The following is a 21,299-nucleotide window of genomic DNA, read 5'->3' as shown; positions in this document are numbered from 1 at the left end:
AACTTTCCAGAGAGGTAGTAGATTCATTAAGATGTCACTACTACTCCCTGTAGTGGCATAGTGCTGTGTATGTGTGTGTGTGGTGCCCCATACACTGGCATAGGGGGATCGGTGTGTGACAATGTGAACCTGATCTGGGACCAGTGTCGGTGTGGGGATGAATAATTTATTGGGTTCTGTGTGGTAGAGTCTAGCGACGCTCCAAACGGATGGATAGACGACCGCGTGTTCTTGTCCTGCCCTTGAAGCTTCCCATAAGAATGTCAAAATCTGTTTAAGTATTGTACAGCCCTCTCTAAAGCAAAACCAATTTCTCCTCATTTATTGTCACAGAGGTGCTGTGTTAAGTGACTACACAGCGCCCCCTGTTGGGGGTGACAACTCCAGGCCAACCCAGTGAGACCATGTTGAGAAGTCAAATCAAAAGAGCCCAACACTCAGTTAGATACAACCAGTGCTAACGGACTTAAATGACCCCAAAACATGAACTAAGACACAGGAAGTCTCATCTTTCACTAGTTTGTCATCTCCCTGAAATAAGGTCACAATGCTGACAGATATGTCTAGTCAATACCCTTCACTGCAGCGGTAACATTAGATCTGGGCTTTCAGGTGATGCATGTATTGGAATGCCACAGTTATCCACATACCAATAAGTCGTCACTAGTGTGGATAAATCATACCTATTTTCCCAGAGAGTCCTCTGCACTATGGGGGAGCGGGTCAATGGAGTCAGATACCCCTGAGGTCTGATAGGGAGCAGTGATGTCTATACCCTGCCTGCCCTCTACTAGCTAATATAATGTGAGACATCCGATCCAGGTGACCTGTTCAGAGTCATTTATCATGTATACACCCAAATCAATTATTGCAGTGTCTACATAGTGAAGGGTGCTTGTGTTACACAACACACAGGCTATGGAGTGATCGGTGTGCTGGGCTCTGTGGTGGCTGAGAGGGTAGAGATGGAGGAAGAAAGAGAATAAGCAGTATTGTCCAAATCTCAAATCAAACCCACGTGTGCAAACATGACTAAGGACTTTATTAACCAAATCATTTTCCCTGTAATATCCACAAATAAAAGTGATCTCTTTTATATATATTCACATTGTATAATTTTCATAGTGTGACAAAATTCTCTTTTGGATTTTCCAGCCATTCCTATAATTGTCATAGATCAGTCCCCATGCAGTCATTGGAAAGGTTGAAGAATGTAGTAACAATCTATCTGAGTAGATTGAGTCGAAGGCATGGACAGACAGGTTCAGCTTTAATGCAGTTATTTTCCTTGGCTCCTCTCATTATTGAAAAACCACCAGCTACCCAATCATCGATTCGATCACACTGCGACAAACTAAATAAATAAATGAAGAAAGAAATATCCTCCTGCAGAGTGTTCCAGAGTCCTCCTCCTCTTCTTCTTCTTCTTCTTGTTTTTAGACATTTTAAATTTTTTATATATAATAATAATAATAATAATGACTATAATTATCATTGATATAAATTCAATAGTATTTTTCTCTGTCAAATTTAAATACATTATTTTGGCAATTTTCATATGGTGTTTAGAATAAAAGAATACTCAAATAGAAAATAAAACTGAGAAATCAGAGAGCCAGAAGAGGAAAGAAGGGAGCAAGAACAAAAGAATAGAAGAAAGGAATAGAGAAGAGAGAAGAACGAAAGAAAGCCAGAGAAAGAAATACAGAAAGAATCAAAGTAACGCATCCACTTGGAGTCAGAAATATATATATATGTGTATGTATGTATGTATATATATATATATTTATATATATATATATATATATATATATATATATATATATATATATATATATACATATAATAATATATATATATATATATATATATATATATATATATATATATATATATATATATATATACACATATATATATATATAACATATACATATACATATATATATACAACTTTAGTTGTTGTTGAAAAGTGTCCATCATCATCATTGTTCCGTGCCAGCTCTCTGTGTAGAGCTGCAGTACAGTTTACAGTCTGTAAACGAAGTGTGTAACGTAACTCCTTGTGTTATACCAGTGTGTAGGACTTTGCGTATGGGTTGTTGCTCTGTTTTAGGTGTCCTCTGGAGTCTAGCAGGGACTCCTGTGAGCTGCTGAGCTTGGCAGCCTGGGTCTGGGCCAGGTCTCCGGTGGCCTCACGGCCAGTGGGCTCACGCTGGGGCAGGGTGGAGGCAGTCCCTGGCTGCCACTGCTGCACCTCCCTGGACGTTGGCACCTCCATGGGTGTGGGTTCCAGGAGCGGGGGCCGTTTCAGTGTGCGGCTCTTCTGGGGCTCCAAACACGCCTGACCCAACGCCCCTGTCTCCCCTCCTCCTCCTTCTCTTCCTCCGTTACCACCATTGGACCCCCGGCCTCCCGACGCAGAGCCACGGTTTAACAGGAAGTCCATTCGTAGGTACGGGGGCAGGTGCACAAGCTCTCCTCCTGAGGGATGAGACCAGAGAGGCGGTTAGAGGGGTACTCAGTCAGGAAGGTTAGAGGGGTACCCAGTCAGGAAGGTTAAAGGGGTACCCAGTCAGGAATGTTAGAGGGGTACCCAGTCAGGAATGTTAGAGGGGTACCCAGTCGGGAAGGTTAGAGGGGTACCCAGTCGGGAATGTTAGAGGGGTACCCAGTCGGGAAGGTTAGAGGGGTACCCAGTCGGGAAGGTTAGAGGGGTACCCAGTCAGGAATGTTAGAGGGGTACCCAGTCGGGAAGGTTAGAGGGGTACCCAGTCGGGAAGGTTAGAGGGGTACCCAGTCGGGAAGGTTAGAGGGGTACCCAGTCGGGAATGTTAGAGGGGTACCCAGTCGGGAATGTTAGAGGGGTACCCAGTCGGGAAGGTTAGAGGGGTACCCAGTCGGGAATGTTAGAGGGGTACCCAGTCGGGAAGGTTAGAGGGGTACCCAGTCGGGAAGGTTAGAGGGGTACCCAGTCGGGAATGTTAGAGGGGTACCCAGTCGGGAAGGTTAGAGGGGTACCCAGTCGGGAAGGTTAGAGGGGTACCCAGTCGGGAAGGTTAGAGGGGTACCCAGTCGGGAATGTTAGAGGGGTACCAGTCGGGAAGGTTAGAGGGGTACCCAGTCGGGAAGGTTAGAGGGGTACCCAGTCAGGAATGTTAGAGGGGTACCCAGTCAGGAATGTTAGAGGGGTGCACTCACTACATACTGAGCTGGGAGGGCAGTTCTCAATGTCAGCATTACTTGGTTACTTTCTATTTGATACTTTCTATTCCATATGGGTATTTTCATAAGGTATCTACTTACTGTCAGGATATATGGCATTTCATAGGAAATCAAATGAGTTGAGGAAATAAGATTTGAGTTTGGATAATGTAATGTAATCTTTCATATTGAGTCGGGAGGATACAGACTCTATGAGGGTTTCAGGACGATATCATTTTTCATGGCTTGATGACGGGATTTATTATCCTTTGATATTGCTACATTAACCTGTCAGATTCATATTTAAATCACTTTTCAATTTCTTCAGGACTATCACGTCGAACAGCCCTGCACTGCCCACTCTCAAACTCTCCTCATCTGTACCTGGGGTTAACTGAAGCAGAAAGGTGCTTCAAATCTCATTCGGAGACAGAATCTTTGCTGTCCAGGAGCCAGATTAAACCAAGCCTGTGATGTAACCCAAGTCTACATTTAGTTAATGACACTGCAGTACTTTAAAAGACTTGGGCTTCTCTACACAGTATTCCCCCATGCAAACAGTGAGTGAATCACTGGACACGGTTGAGTGGATGATGATACAATCACGTCTGCTGTAAAAGTATCTCGTCCACTGAATAAACTATGTATTTAATTTAGGAAATTAGCTCATCACAAAGACATGTCCAGTAGCCAGAGATGTATGAGTCGTACTAAAGATTTTACACTTGATTAGGAGTGGTGGGGAGACGTGTACTGTTCCAATGGATGTCTTCAATGTTAATCTTTCTGAGGTCACAGAGATCAGTAGGCTTCAGTGACTGGCCTTTTCAATGCCCAATCACTATCCCCAACCACCACCACCATCTCCGCCGCCATCACCAACTCGACACACAGAGGAGGACCGGCTCGTCTGTGTAGATTGTATCCTACATGTGACCTTAGTGACTGAATTCCAGAGTTCATAGGGAGCATGCATAATTTACAGTTTATAATACAGGCTTTATTAAAACAAGTAAAAATGATAAATGGCGACCAGCTTTAATTGAATTAAATATAGATTTAAGCTTTTCTTTGGGAGCTCATTAGGAATTTACTTAGCTGAAATCCATCAGGCCGTAAGTTGCAGTACGTGGGTAATAGCACAACTTGTATCAGCTACACAATAATGATTGCCAGCCATGCAATAAGTCTCTAGCTGGGGGCTTTGATGTACAGTGCCTTCAGAAAGTATTCAGACTCTGACTTTTTCCACATTTTGTTACGTTTCAGCCTTATTTTAAAATTGCTTAAAAAAAAATTATCCTCAGCAATCTACACACAATATCCCATAATGCCAAAGCGTAAACAGGTTATTCAAATTTTTTCTTATATGTTTTAATTTTTTACTTATTTACATAAGTATTCAGACCCTTTGCTATGAGACTCGAAATTGAGCTCAGGTGAATCCTGTTTCCATTGATCATCCTTGAGATGTTTCTACAACTTCATTGGAGTCCACCTGTGGTAAATTCAATTGATTGGACATGATTTGGAAAGGCACACACCTGTCTATACAGTGGCAAGAAAAAGTATGTGAACCCTTTGTAATTACCTGGATTTCTGCATAAATTTGACATAAAATTAGATCTGATCTTCATCTAAGTCACAACAACAGACATACACAAACACAGTCTGCTGAAGAAATGAGCTTGCCAAATCCCACACGTAGTGGACGCACTTAATGTCAAAGTCATGACCCCAGGTTCACCCACTGTATCAGTATCAGGTGTGTGTGATTGTGATTGAAACGTGTCAGAGTAACAGGAGAGAGGGCTGTCCCCTCCTCTGTGTCACAGGGTCAACTCAGGGCAAAGGTACATTACTACAGAGGGGGGGTGCAGTGGGCCACTGTCAGACAGACAGACAGATGTCCATTAAGCACTTTTGTATGCCATCTCTATTGTATGCCAGCATCGACATGTATGTTTTATATTGAAAATATAGCTTTTTTTCTTTCTTCTTTGTTTTTTCTGATGCTACTATGTGACACTCATTGGGTAAAAACACCATAACAATTAACTGTGTTCAAACTAACATGGGTGAATTCCACAGTGTGTGCCACAACAGAGCTGGCTGATGTTATACCAGACTGGCAACAACGGCCTTCAACAGGGACTTATTGTAGAAACCTGTAAAGCGTGTCTACGTGTCGCTGGTGTCGCCCAGCTCCCGCTGGATGAAAGTGACACCAGGGCTCTGTGTCTGAAAGACTGATATCGCGCTGAACATCTCCATTGTGGCTGTAAAGTGTTGTTTTGTATTGACAGACAATAGCATTAGATTGGCTTGACAGATAGCCTCTACTTGCCCTCAGCTGACGGTTTAAGCCTCCCGCTGGCTGATGACTGTGGGCAGCTGGCTCGTGTACGCACCATGAAAACATAATGAGGAACGGAAACTCAAGACCCAGCTCAGATAGCCAAAACCTGTCTACCTTGTCTAACTCAGCCCAACCTAGATCCTGCCTTCAGACAACATCAACACCAAGCTAGTCTTCATGCACCCAGCCCAGACTGACAACATGGCAGGCCAGGACTTGCTAAACGTACTATATACAATATGTCTGTGTGTGTGTATTTTTTACAAAAAGTATTTGAAAAATGTGCATTTCCTCATGTCTATGTATTTCAACCCATTCTGTTTGGTCTGTCCACAAGCTGCGCCAGACAGTGGAACCAATAAGAATAGGAGTTGAGTAGCAGCAGGTCATATGAGGCCAACCTGGGGGAGGACAGTGTCAGACAGACGGACAGACGGATAGACTGACAGACGGACGGACGGACGGACAGACAGACAGACACAGATGGACAGACAGATCCTCCATGTGCAGACATTGCTGCAGAGCACTGAAGATGAGTACAGCACTGTGAGAGGGGTATTACTGGGGTTTTAATAGTGTTTGTACTTCATCAAGCATTAACGCATTCCAGAGGTGTTATCTGAGGAAGTGTACCTTATGATCATTATTTTGCAATAGGCGTTTTGTAACACTGATCTAGAGTAATGAGGAAAATAATGAAGTTTCAGTAAGGTTTAAACTGTACTGTGCGTGTGTGTTCTGTATACCCGGTCTGTGGGCCTTAGGTGCTGCCATGTTCATAACCCGGCTGACGTCCTGAGGCTTGGGCGGGGAGGCGGTGAACCTGCAGATGCCTGACTCGGATGGCGTGCTGGACGTCAGGCTGTCTGTGTAGTCGTTGGTCCCGGCAGTCATTTGCTCTGAGGAGGTGTCGGAGATGAAGCATTCTGTGATGGTGAACTTGGCATGCCGCAGGTGCTCCTCCATCTTGGCGTGCTCGTAGGCTCGGGCCAGCTCCTCGTACGTGGACGACGCGCTCTCTGTCGACACCATGCTGCTCCGCGCGCGGTCTGTGTAGTCATACACACACACACACACACACACACACACACACCACACACACACACACACACACACACACACACACACACACACACACACACACACACAAAGAAGCAACATCCATTATAGTACATGCATATAGCTGAAATTTCCTAAGATATATAGGAAATATCTTAAAACATACCGTGAGCACTCTGACCCTTCCACGTACAGTAGTAGTGGTCTCCCCTTTGCTGCAGACTAATGTTGTATGTGAGACATAGGGTCAGTCCAGTACCTGTGTCCTGCGATGGGCTGACGCTGTAGCTATCGCTCTCCTTGTCCACAGAGCCGGTGGCGCGCGGTGTGGGCAGTCTCCAGTCTGTGCTCAGGGTGTGGGAGGAGGTGGGTGGTTGGGGGGGGTTCAGGGTCCACTGGCTGGCGTATCGGTTCCTGCTGGCTGCAGGGCCTGCTTTGGCAGTGCGGCGTGCTGTTGGGTCTGGGGATGAAAGGGCCAAGGTCATTACTGATGAGAGGCCTAGGCAGTGTCGGAATTGGCACCCTATCCCCTATGTAGTGCACTACTTTTGACCAGGGTCCCAATGGAATAGGGTGCCATTTCATACGTCACACTGAAGTGCTACTAGACAGTAAATAGCATACATTGAGTCTCAATTTTCTGTGTATCAAATTACAGAGACATCTATTGATCAATAATAATTCATCGTTTTCACAGTAGATATAATATTCCCCAAAGAAAAAACAGTATCATTTTCAGTCTGACCCAGACATTTAACCTACTGTGCTATGCATCAATGGCACCAAATCAGAATAGCCCTTTAGAACGGCCATGATTAGAGTCGGCCTGGAGAAGCCAGAGAAGAATAGCAGTGGTAATAGTAGTAGGTCAGAGTGGAGTAATTCCATCAGTGGGCTGGAGACTGGAGCACCAGGCAGTGTTTGCCCAACACTCTGGATAGATATGGCTGAGTCAGCAGATAAGGTTTAGGCCCACAGTGCTGCCAGGCCAGCCTCAATGAGCCCAATCAGGTGAGCTGTCAGGTGGAGCCAGATGCCTCTCCTCTCTTCATCAGTTCAGCTCCACTGAAGCTCAGCAGCAACAGAGCCTCCATAAGCCACTGTGCAGCCACTGGCTTGGCTCACACTGCTCTGGGCTGTGGGCTCTGTGAGTGCATCTGAGGGTTGAAACTATGATAAGCTGAAAATTCTAGTTTGCTTAGAATGGATTTGGGATCAGGGTATGTGAATACCTGGAGGTTTATTGTTAGAGCTGTTGTTTATAAAAACTAGAGTCTAAACACTGATTGGAGGACTGGGGTCCAGTTACAGGCACCTGAGAGATAAATAAATATGTACAATGATTTAAAGTTACAGCAGATGCTTGGATTGAATGCAACTACATCAGAAAATATGAATCTTGAGAGAGAGCATTCTCTTATTTCACATAACTACAAACAAATAAACAACCATGAATTACCCCTATTCTTCCAGGGGACGACAGAGTAAAGGTGGTGAGGGGTGGGATATAGAGGTGATTAAATAGGTAAAGCTCTTACTGGTCCCAGGCCGGGCATCGGAGACGTCCACCAGTGGGCCGGTGGCCTGCGACAGGGACTGGTAGTGGACTGTGTGCGTGACCGTGGACGACTTCTGTTTGGACGTCTCCCCAAAGTCATTATCAGTCAGCAGCACCGTCGACCTGTCGTCTGAGAGACAGAAAACAGGGAGGAAGACAATGAGTTATTAGAAAAGATGATCAAATATAACGCGCGACGGATAAACTGGCGTTGCAGACTTGTCTCACCAATAGTCTCCATAGTGTCTCTCTCTTCGATGAGCAGCTGGGCTCGGGGGATGTCGATGTGCATTCTCATGGCTTGCTGCTTGTTCGATGTGTCTGGTGTCCGTGTGTTTTTACTAGGAGATAGAAATGTCAGTTAGGGGCTTTTGTTTGTTATTGTTTGTACGTTTTCTGTCATAGTTTTAAAGTAACTGTCCAGTGAGAATCTTAATTTTAAAAGTTCATATTATGTTAACTCATATCAAGATTGAAAAACAGCTTCTATCTCAAGGCCATCAGATTGTTAAACAGCCATCACTAGCACAGAGAGGCGGCTGCCTACCTACAGACTTGATATCATTGGCCACTTTAATAAATGGAACACTAGTCACTTTAATAATGCCACTTTAAGAATGTTTACATATCTCGCATTACTTATCTCATATGTATATACTGTATACTGTATCCTACACTATCTCTTCTATACTATCTATTGCATCTTAGCCTCTCTGTCACTGCTCATCCATATATATTATATTTATATATTCTCATCCCATTCCTTTACTAGATTGTATTATGTTTTGTTGTGGAATTTGTTAGATATTACCTGTTAGATACTGCTGCACTGTCGGATCTAGAAGCATAAGCATTTCGCTACACTCGCAATAGCATCTGCTAACCATGTGTATGTGACCAATAACATTTGATTTGATTTGTTGACTTGTCCTATTCTCGTATTTGTGGCCAAAGCATAAATTGGCCGCAAAAACCCTACCTCAAACTGAAAAATACTTCCTAATTATTTCCTAATAGAGTATGATGTCATACTCCTGAGGAGGATGAGCTGGCCAATCAGCAGTCTAGAGAAGGATGAGCTGGCCAATCATCGGTCTACTCCCGTTAATATTTTTAATGACTGGTATATGCCCACACCATTCCGTTGTTGGGGTACGCCCACACCATTCCAACACAGAAAAGCTGTTTTTTAACACACTTAATTACAATTTTTTTGTTACTATTTCACTCATATTGTAAGTAATTATAGGTCATATTTCATAGAAATCTGGAAACACTGGACAGTTACTTTAAAGTATTTTATGATTCCTATCTATAGTTAGATTCCTATTATTCCTCTTCACGTACCTCATCAGCATTTCTGCCAGGCTTTTTGCATCTGTGAAGTCAGCATACAATAAGTTAGTAACAATGCAGAGTTGTGGTTGACAAAAGCTAACATATTACAATCATAGGCACCAAGCCAATTTCCTAGATGTGCAAAACTAGAACATTAGAGTGTTGGCAAATGAATAGTGGAACATTAGATCTGATCAGACCGTTCTACGGTGTTAGCTAAACTCATAGCCTCTTAATTACATAATGAAAGTCAATAGTCACAAACTCACAATTCTACTCTGCTCAAGTTAATTGATCCTCACTCTCTTGAGCATAAAGCTCTAAAAAGTGCTTGTGTGTTATTGTTTGCCTTGTTTCTATTGTGTGTGTGTGGGTACGTGTACATCTGAGTGTCTTTATGTTCTGACTCACCGCGTAGCCTCTTGAGCCTCTGCTCCCTCCTCCTCCTCTTCAGCACCATCAGGAGGATGAAGACCATGACAGCAGCCACCAGGATACAGGTGATGGTCACCATCATCTTCAGCCCCTCGTTGCCTGACATGTTGTCTGTGATGGGGTCCACTGTCTTCAACAGAGGAGGGATAGTGCCTGCGGGGAGAGGAACCATCCTGAGTATTAGGCATGACTATTTACCACCAGGTCTGGGACTTGGGAGGACTAAGAATCGTAGTCAAATATGTTTCTTTGGAAGGACTTCTTTTGTAAATGAAAGTATCATGGTTTAAGAAAAAATATTGTCATCCTAGAGGACCACTGAACTGAACTCACTTCCATCGGCGTTGAGCGTGGCGAATGTGATTTTCTTCTCGGCGAAGCCAGCGCTGTTGACCACCTTCATCTGCAGCTCGTACCAGGTGGCTTCCGCCAGGTCGTACAGGATGTAGCTCTTGGTTAGTGAGGTGCGCTGAGCCATGGTCCACATTGCCGTGTCCACCGGACGGTACTCCAGGGTGAATGAGGTGATTGGGCAGCCGCCATTGTTCCACCCAATTAGGTTGAGCCTGACCCGGGTGGAATTGATGCTGGCAAACAGCTCGTGTTCTTTGGCAAACTGGGGCTCTGGAAACAAGAGGGGTGAAGAGACCAGATGTAGACTTTTAAGGATGCCAGTAACATTTTATTCATGAACCAAATCAGGTCACAATAATTGAGCAAGTTCAAGGAATTGCTTGGTAAATTCTTTGGATAGAAATTGACTTAGAGTCAGTTCTAAGGGGACAGTGGTGGGGTGGAGATGCTATAGAGCAGAGATGAGCACATTTGATGGGGGTGGGGGCCACAAAAAAATTGCTTGCAGGTCTGCATACCCACATGTGCATCCCCCCACCCACCACATTGCGAGCAAAATATTTTAGCAGCCCCACTCTTGACCTCGGAGAGAAATGTTTTACGTTTTAGAGTTAATGTCGTGCAATTCTACACATGTTGCCATGGGGCATAGAGAAAATTGTGCAGTTTTATAAGTCATGTCATCCAATTCTACTCATTTTGACATTGGACGGGGGGAAAATTGGTCGTTTTACATTTTGCCATAGGGTGGAGAGAAATGTTTGCAGTTTTTAATGTGATACCTGAGTGAGACTGACAAACAAAATCAATGGGGCCGGTAATTCATCCATGATTACTAAGTTTAGATTGCTGGCCGCTAGACTAATTTACCAATCTAAAACATGTTAGCTGATATGGGCTAATCGAGTGACAATCAGTGACTATCATAACCCATTTTTTATTGCACCTTGTGTATTCTACTATTCTAACTTTAAGTTGAGAATCCGACTGAGTTTTAAAAAACGAAATTAATAATGTATCCGAGGGCCAGTAGCCCATCCCTGCTATAGAGACTCTAACTATAGCCCATCCCTGCTATAGAGACTCTACCTATAGCCCATCCCTGCTATAGAGACTCTACCTATAGCCCATCCCTGCTATAGAGACTCTACCTATAGCCCATCCCTGCTATAGAGACTCTACCTATAGCCCATCCCTGCTATAGAGACTCTACCTATAGCCCATCCCTGCTATAGAGACTCTACCTATAGCCCATCCCTGCTATAGAGACTCTACCTATAGCCCATCCCTGCTATAGAGACTCTACCTATAGCCCATCCCTGCTATAGAGACTCTACCTATAGCCCATCCCTGCTATAGAGACTCAACCTATAGCCCATCCCTGCTATAGAGACTCTACCTATAGCCCATCCCTGCTATAGAGACTCTACCTATAGCCCATCCCTGAAATAGAGACTCTACCTATAGCCCATCCCTGCTATAGAGACTCTACCTATAGCCCATCCCTGCTATAGAGACTCTACCTATAGCCCATCCCTGCTATAGAGACTCTACCTATAGCCCATCCCTGCAATAGAGACTCTACCTATAGCCGATCCCTGCTATAGAGACTCTACCTATAGCCCATCCCTGCTATAGAGACTCGACCTATAGCCCATCCCTGCTATAGAGACTCTACCTATAGCCCATCCCTGCAATAGAGACTCTACCTATAGCCCATCCCTGCTATAGAGACTCTACCTATAGCCCATCCCTGCTATAGAGACTCTACCTATAGCCCATCCCTGCTATAGAGACTCTACCTATAGCCCATCCCTGCTATAGAGACTCTACCTATAGCCCATTCCTGCTATAGAGACTCAACCTATAGCCGATCCCTGCTATAGAGACTCTACCTATAGCCCATCCCTGCTATAGAGACTCTACCTATAGCCCATCCAAGCAATAGAGACTCTACCTATAGCCCATCCCTGCTATAGAGACTCTACCTATAGCCCATCCCTGAAATAGACACTCTACCTATAGCCCATCCCTGCTATAGAGACTCTACCTATAGCCCATCCCTGCAATAGAGACTCTACCTATAGCCCATCCCTGCTATAGAGACTCTACCTATAGCCCATTCCTGAAATAGAGACTCTACCTATAGCCCATCCCTGCTATAGAGACTCTACCTATAACCCATCCCTGCTATAGAGACTCTACCTATAGCCCATCCCTGCTATAGAGACTCTACCTATAGCCCATCCCTGCTATAGAGACTCAACCTATAGCCCATCCCTGCTATAGAGACTCAACCTATAGCCCATCCCTGCTATAAAGACTCTACCTATAGCCCATCCCTGCTATAAAGACTCTACCTATAGCCCATCCCTGCTATAGAGACTCAACCTATAGCCCATCCCTGCTATAAAGACTCTACCTATAGCCCATCCCTGCTATAAAGACTCTACCTATAGCCCATCGCTGCTATAGAGACTCAACATATAGCCCATCCCTGCTATAAAGACTCTACCTATAGCCCATCCCTGCTATAAAGACTCTACCTATAGCCCATCCCTGCTATAGAGACTCAACCTATAGCCCATCCCTGCTATAGAGACTCTACCTAAAGCCCATCCCTGAAATAGAGACTCTACCTATAGCCCATCCCTGCTATAGAGACTCTACCTATAGCCCATCCCTGCTATAGAGACTCTACCTATAGCCCATCCCTGCTATAGAGACTCTACCTATAGCCCATCCCTGAAATAGACACTCTACCTATAGCCCATCCCTGCTATAGAGACTCTACCTATAGCCCATCCCTGCAATAGAGACTCTACCTATAGCCCATCCCTGCTATAGAGACTCTACCTATAGCCCATCCCTGCAATAGAGACTCTACCTATAGCCCATCCCTGCTATAGAGACTCTACCTATAACCCATCCCTGCTATAGAGACTCTACCTATAGCCCATCCCTGCTATAGAGACTCTACCTATAGCCCATCCCTGCTATAGAGACTCTACCTATAGCCCATCCCTGCTATAGAGACTCAACCTATAGCCCATCCCTGCTATAAAGACTCTACCTATAGCCCATCCCTGCTATAGAGACTCTACCTATAGCCCATCCCTGCTATAGAGACTCAACCTATAGCCCATCCCTGCTATAGAGACTCTACCTATAGCCCATCCCTGCTATAAAGACTCTACCTATAGCCCATCACTGCTATAGAGACTCAACATATAGCCCATCCCTGCTATAGAGACTCTACCTATAGCCCATCCCTGCTATAGAGACTCTACCTATAGCCCATCCCTGCTATAGAGACTCAACCTATAGCCCATCCCTGCTATAGAGACTCTACCTATAGCCCATCCCTGATATAGAGACTCTACCTATAGCCCATCCCTGCTATAGAGACTCTACCTATAGCCCATCCCTGCTATAGAGACTCTACCTATAGCCCATCCCTGCTATAGAGACTCTACCTATAGCCCATCCCTGCTATAGAGACTCTACCTATAGCCCATCCCCTGCTATAGAGACTCTACCTATAGCCCATCCCTGCTATAGAGACTCTACCTATAGCCCATCCCTGATATAGAGACTCTACCTATAGCCCATCCCTGCTATAGAGACTCTACCTATAGCCGATCCCTGCTATAGAGACTCTACCTATAGCCCATCCCTGCTATAGAGACTCGACCTATAGCCCATCCCTGCTATAGAGACTCTACCTATAGCCCATCCCTGCAATAGAGACTCTACCTATAGCCCATCCCTGCTATAGAGACTCTACCTATAGCCCATCCCTGCTATAGAGACTCTACCTATAGCCCATCCCTGCTATAGAGACTCTACCTATAGCCCATCCCTGCTATAGAGACTCTACCTATAGCCCATCCCTGCTATAGAGACTCTACCTATAGCCCATCCCTGCTATAGAGACTCTACCTATAGCCCATCCCTGCTATAGAGACTCTACCTATAGCCCATCCAAGCAATAGAGACTCTACCTATAGCCCATCCCTGCTATAGAGACTCTACCTATAGCCCATCCCTGAAATAGACACTCTACCTATAGCCCATCCCTGCTATAGAGACTCTACCTATAGCCCATCCCTGCAATAGAGACTCTACCTATAGCCCATCCCTGCTATAGAGACTCTACCTATAGCCCATCCCTGCAATAGAGACTCTACCTATAGCCCATCCCTGCTATAGAGACTCTACCTATAGCCCATCCCTGCTATAGAGACTCTACCTATAGCCCATCCCTGCTATAGAGACTCTACCTATAGCCCATCCCTGCTATAGAGACTCTACCTATAGCCCATCCCTGCTATAGAGACTCTACCTATAGCCCATCCCTGCTATAGAGACTCTACCTATAGCCCATCCCTGCTATAGAGACTCTACCTATAGCCCATCCCTGCTATAGAGACTCTACCTATAGCCCATCCCTGCTATAGAGACTCTACCTATAGCCCATCCCTGCTATAGAGACTCTACCTATAGCCCATCCCTGCTATAGAGACTCTACCTATAGCCCATCCCTGCTATAAAGACTCTACCTATAGCCCATCCCTGCTATAGAGACTCTACCTATAGCCCATCCCTGCTATAGAGACTCTACCTATAGCCCATCCCTGCAATAGAGACTCTACCTATAGCCCATCCCTGCTATAGAGACTCTACCTATAGCCCATCCCTGCTATAGAGACTCTACCTATAGCCCATCCCTGCTATAGAGACTCTACCTATAGCCCATCCCTGCTATAGAGACTCTACCTATAGCCCATCCCTGCTATAGAGACTCTACCTATAGCCCATCCCTGCTATAGAGACTCTACCTATAGCCCATCCCTGCTATAGAGACTCTACCTATAGCCCATCCCTGCTATAGAGACTCTACCTATAGCCCATCCCTGCTATAGAGACTCTACCTATAGCCCATCCCTGCTATAAAGACTCTACCTATAGCCCATCCCTGCTATAGAGACTCTACCTATAGCCCATCCCTGCTATAGAGACTCTACCTATAGCCCATCCCTGAAATAGAGACTCTACCTATAGCCCATCCCTGCTATAGAGACTCTACCTATAGCCCATCCCTGCTATAGAGACTCTACCTATAGCCCATCCCTGCTATAGAGACTCTACCTATAGCCCATCCCTGCTATAGAGACTCTACCTATGGCCCATCCCTGCTATAAAGAGTCTACCTATAGCCCATCCCTGCTATAGAGACTCTACCTATAGCCCATCCCTGCTATAAAGACTCTACCTATAGCCCATCCCTGAAATAGAGACTCTACCTATAGCCCATCCCTGCTATAGAGACTCTACCTATAGCCCATCCCTGCTATAGAGACTCTACCTATAGCCCATCCCTGCTATAGAGACTCTACCTATAGCCCATCCCTGCTATAGAGACTCTACCTATAGCCCATCCCTGCTATAGAGACTCTACCTATAGCCCATCCCTGCAATAGAGACTCTACCTATAGCCCATCCCTGCTATAGAGACTCTACCTATAGCCCATCCCTGCTATAAAGACTCTACCTATAGCCCATCCCTGCTATAGAGACTCTACCTATAGCCCATCCCTGCAATAGAGACTCTACCTATAGCCCATCCCTGCTATAGAGACTCTACCTATAGCCCATCCCTGCTATAGAGACTCTACCTATAGCCCATCCCTGCTATAGAGACTCTACCTATAGCCCATCCCTGCTATAGAGACTCTACCTATAGCCCATCCCTGCTATAGAGACTCTACCTATAGCCCATCCCTGCTATAGAGACTCTACCTATAGCCCATCCCTGCTATAGAGACTCTACCTATAGCCCATCCCTGCTATAGAGACTCTACCTATAGCCCATCCCTGCTATAGAGACTCTACCTATAGCCCATCCCTGCTATAGAGACTCTACCTATAGCCCATCCCTGCTATAGAGACTCTACCTATAGCCCATCCCTGCTATAGAGACTCTACCTATAGCCCATCCCTGCTATAGAGACTCTACCTATAGCCCATCCCTGCTATAGAGACTCTACCTATAGCCCATCCCTGCTATAGAGACTCTACCTATAGCCCATCCCTGCTATAGAGACTCTACCTATAGCCCATCCCTGCTATAGAGACTCTACCTATAGCCCATCCCTGCTATAGAGACTCTACCTATAGCCCATCCCTGCTATAGAGACTCTACCTATAGCCCATCCCTGCTATAGAGACTCTACCTATAGCCCATCCCTGCTATAGAGACTCTACCTATAGCCCATCCCTGCTATAGAGACTCTACCTATAGCCCATCCCTGCTATAGAGACTCTACCTATAGCCCATCCCTGCTATAGAGACTCTACCTATAGCCCATCCCTGCTATAGAGACTCTACCTATAGCCCATCCCTGCTATAGAGACTCTACCTATAGCCCATCCCTGCTATAGAGACTCTACCTATAGCCCATCCCTGCTATAGAGACTCTACCTATAGCCCATCCCTGCTATAGAGACTCTACCTATAGCCCATCCCTGCTATAGAGACTCTACCTATAGCCCATCCCTGCTATAGAGACTCTACCTATAGCCCATCCCTGCTATAGAGACTCTACCTATAGCCCATCCCTGCAATAGAGACTCTACCTATAGCCCATCCCTGCTATAGAGACTCTACCTATAGCCCATCCCTGCTATAGAGACTCTACCTATAGCCCATCCCTGCTATAGAGACTCTACCTATAGCCCATCCCTGCTATAGAGACTCTACCTATAGCCCATCCCTGCTATAGAGACTCTACCTATAGCCCATCCCTGCTATAGAGACTCTACCTATAGCCCATCCCTGCTATAGAGACTCTACCTATAGCCCATCCCTGCTATAGAGACTCTACCTATAGCCCATCCCTGCTATAGAGACTCTACCTATAGCCCATCCCTGCTATAGAGACTCTACCTATAGCCCATCCCTGCTATAGAGACTCTACCTATAGCCCATCCCTGCTATAGAGACTCTACCTATAGCCCATCCCTGCTATAGAGACTCTACCTATAGCCCATCCCTGCTATAGAGACTCTACCTATAGCCCATCCCTGCTATAGAGACTCTACCTATAGCCCATCCCTGCTATAGAGACTCTACCTATAGCCCATCCCTGCTATAGAGACTCTACCTATAGCCCATCCCTGCTATAGAGACTCTACCTATAGCCCATCCCTGCTATAGAGACTCTACCTATAGCCCATCCCTGAAATAGAGACTCTACCTATAGCCCATCCCTGCTATAGAGACTCTACCTATAGCCCATCCCTGCTATAGAGACTCTACCTATAGCCCATCCCTGCTATAGAGACTCTACCTATAGCCCATCCCTGCTATAGAGACTCTACCTATAGCCCATCCCTGCTATAGAGACTCTACCTATAGCCCATCCCTGCTATAGAGACTCTACCTATAGCCCATCCCTGCTATAGAGACTCTACCTATAGCCCATCCCTGCAATAGAGACTCTACCTATAGCCCATCCCTGCTATAGAGACTCTACCTATAGCCCATCCCTGCTATAGAGACTCTACCTATAGCCCATCCCTGCTATAGAGACTCTACCTATAGCCCATCCCTGCTATAGAGACTCTACCTATAGCCCATCCCTGCTATAGAGACTCTACCTATAGCCCATCCCTGCTATAGAGACTCTACCTATAGCCCATCCCTGCTATAGAGACTCTACCTATAGCCCATCCCTGCTATAGAGACTCTACCTATAGCCCATCCCTGCTATAGAGACTCTACCTATAGCCCATCCCTGCTATAGAGACTCTACCTATAGCCCATCCCTGCTATAGAGACTCTACCTATAGCCCATCCCTGCTATAGAGACTCTACCTATAGCCCATCCCTGCTATAGAGACTCTACCTATAGCCCATCCCTGCTATAGAGACTCTACCTATAGCCCATCCCTGCTATAGAGACTCTACCTATAGCCCATCCCTGCTATAGAGACTCTACCTATAGCCCATCCCTGCTATAGAGACTCTACCTATAGCCCATCCCTGCTATAGAGACTCTACCTATAGCCCATCCCTGCTATAGAGACTCTACCTATAGCCCATCCCTGCTATAGAGACTCTACCTATAGCCCATCCCTGCTATAGAGACTCTACCTATAGCCCATCCCTGCTATAGAGACTCTACCTATAGCCCATCCCTGCAATAGAGACTCTACCTATAGCCCATCCCTGCTATAGAGACTCTACCTATAGCCCATCCCTGCTATAGAGACTCTACCTATAGCCCATCCCTGCAATAGAGACTCTACCTATAGCCCATCCCTGCTATAGAGACTCTACCTATAGCCCATCCCTGCTATAGAGACTCTACCTATAGCCCATCCCTGCTATAGAGACTCTACCTATAGCCCATCCCTGCAATAGAGACTCTACCTATAGCCCATCCCTGCTATAGAGACTCTACCTATAGCCCATCCCTGCTATAGAGACTCTACCTATAGCCCATCCCTGCTATAGAGACTCTACCTATAGCCCATCCCTGCAATAGAGACTCTACCTATAGCCCATCCCTGCTATAGAGACTCTACCTATAGCCCATCCCTGCTATAGAGACTCTACCTATAGCCCATCCCTGCTATAGAGACTCTACCTATAGCCCATCCCTGCTATAGAGACTCTACCTATAGCCCATCCCTGAAATAGAGACTCTACCTATAGCCCATCCCTGCAATAGAGACTCTACCTATAGCCCATCCCTGCTATAGAGACTCTACCTATAGCCCATCCCTGCAATAGAGACTCTACCTATAGCCCATCCCTGCTATAGAGACTCTACCTATAGCCCATCCCTGCTATAAAGACTCTACCTATAGCCCATCCCTGCTATAGAGACTCTACCTATAGCCCATCCCTGCTATAGAGACTCTACCTATAGCCCATCCCTGCTATAGAGACTCTACCTATAGCCCATCCCTGCTATAGAGACTCTACCTATAGCCCATCCCTGCTATAGAGACTCTACCTATAGCCCATCCCTGCTATAGAGACTCTACCTATAGCCCATCCCTGCTATAGAGACTCTACCTATAGCCCATCCCTGCTATAGAGACTCTACCTATAGCCCATCCCTGCTATAGAGACTCTACCTATAGCCCATCCCTGCTATAGAGACTCTACCTATAGCCCATCCCTGCTATAGAGACTCTACCTATAGCCCATCCCTGCTATAGAGACTCTACCTATAGCCCATCCCTGCTATAGAGACTCTACCTATAGCCCATCCCTGCTATAGAGACTCTACCTATAGCCCATCCCTGCTATAGAGACTCTACCTATAGCCCATCCCTGCTATAGAGACTCTACCTATAGCCCATCCCTGCTATAGAGACTCTACCTATAGCCCATCCCTGCTATAGAGACTCTACCTATAGCCCATCCCTGCTATAGAGACTCTACCTATAGCCCATCCCTGCTATAGAGACTCTACCTATAGCCCATCCCTGCTATAGAGACTCTACCTATAGCCCATCCCTGCTATAGAGACTCTACCTATAGCCCATCCCTGCTATAGAGACTCTACCTATAGCCCATCCCTGCTATAGAGACTCTACCTATAGCCCATCCCTGCTATAGAGACTCTACCTATAGCCCATCCCCTGCTATAGAGACTCTACCTATAGCCCATCCCTGCTATAGAGACTCTACCTATAGCCCATCCCTGCTATAGAGACTCTACCTATAGCCCATCCCTGCTATAGAGACTCTACCTATAGCCCATCCCTGCTATAGAGACTCTACCTATAGCCCATCCCTGCTATAGAGACTCTACCTATAGCCCATCCCTGCTATAGAGACTCTACCTATAGCCCATCCCTGCTATAGAGACTCTACCTATAGCCCATCCCTGCTATAGAGACTCTACCTATAGCCCATCCCTGCTATAGAGACTCTACCTATAGCCCATCCCTGCTATAGAGACTCTACCTATAGCCCATCCCTGCTATAGAGACTCTACCTATAGCCCATCCCTGCTATAGAGACTCTACCTATAGCCCATCCCTGCTATAGAGACTCTACCTATAGCCCATCCCTGCTATAGAGACTCTACCTATAGCCCATCCCTGCTATAGAGACTCTACCTATAGCCCATCCCTGCTATAGAGACTCTACCTATAGCCCATCCCTGCTATAGAGACTCTACCTATAGCCCATCCCTGCTATAGAGACTCTACCTATAGCCCATCCCTGCTATAGAGACTCTACCTATAGCCCATCCCTGCTATAGAGACTCTACCTATAGCCCATCCCTGCTATAGAGACTCAACCTATAGCCCATCCCTGCTATAGAGACTCTACCTATAGCCCATCCCTGCTATAGAGACTCTACCTATAGCCCATCCCTGCTATAGAGACTCTACCTATAGCCCATCCCTGCTATAGAGACTCTACCTATAGCCCATCCCTGCTATAGAGACTCTACCTATAGCCCATCCCTGCTATAAAGACTCTACCTATAGCCCATCCCTGCTATAGAGACTCTACCTATAGCCCATCCCTGCTATAGAGACTCTACCTATAGCCCATCCCTGCTATAGAGACTCTACCTATAGCCCATCCCTGCTATAGAGACTCTACCTATAGCCCATCCCTGCTATAAAGACTCTACCTATAGCCCATCCCTGCTATAGAGACTCTACCTATAGCCCATCCCTGCTATAGAGACTCTACCTATAGCCCATCCCCTGCTATAGAGACTCTACCTATAGCCCATCCCCTGCTATAGAGACTCTACCTATAGCCCATCCCTGCTATAGAGACTCTACCTATAGCCCATCCCTGCTATAGAGACTCTACCTATAGCCCATCCCTGCTATAGAGACTCTACCTATAGCCCATCCCTGCTATAGAGACTCTACCTATAGCCCATCCCTGCTATAGAGACTCTACCTATAGCCCATCCCTGCTATAGAGACTCTACCTATAGCCCA

At 45.9% G+C, this 21,299-nt stretch overlaps 1 protein-coding gene across 1 annotated transcript in view; it reads right to left on the bottom strand.

Annotated features, from left to right (window-relative positions):
• Nucleotides 1-1,937: 1,937 nt before the first annotated feature.
• The window catches only part of LOC106612992 (Down syndrome cell adhesion molecule), a 196,216-nt gene continuing 176,854 nt past the window's right edge, over nucleotides 1,938-21,299 (bottom strand). The window contains exons 26-33 of the mRNA XM_014214775.2: nucleotides 10,287-10,577; nucleotides 9,930-10,106; nucleotides 9,528-9,558; nucleotides 8,409-8,521; nucleotides 8,161-8,310; nucleotides 6,882-7,082; nucleotides 6,310-6,612; nucleotides 1,938-2,484 (exon numbers count right to left, since the gene is read on the bottom strand). Of these exons, the coding sequence (XP_014070250.1) occupies nucleotides 2,069-2,484; nucleotides 6,310-6,612; nucleotides 6,882-7,082; nucleotides 8,161-8,310; nucleotides 8,409-8,521; nucleotides 9,528-9,558; nucleotides 9,930-10,106; nucleotides 10,287-10,577 (1,682 nt within the window). The 3' untranslated portion in view covers nucleotides 1,938-2,068. The remainder of the gene's footprint in view (nucleotides 2,485-6,309; nucleotides 6,613-6,881; nucleotides 7,083-8,160; nucleotides 8,311-8,408; nucleotides 8,522-9,527; nucleotides 9,559-9,929; nucleotides 10,107-10,286; nucleotides 10,578-21,299) is intronic.

Source organism: Salmo salar, chromosome ssa09, assembly GCF_905237065.1.
Source record: "Salmo salar chromosome ssa09, Ssal_v3.1, whole genome shotgun sequence".
NCBI classification, from domain to species: Eukaryota; Metazoa; Chordata; class Actinopteri; order Salmoniformes; family Salmonidae; genus Salmo; species Salmo salar.
Note: the sequence above shows the minus strand (reverse complement) of the source record. Positions and strands in the feature narration are given on the sequence as shown.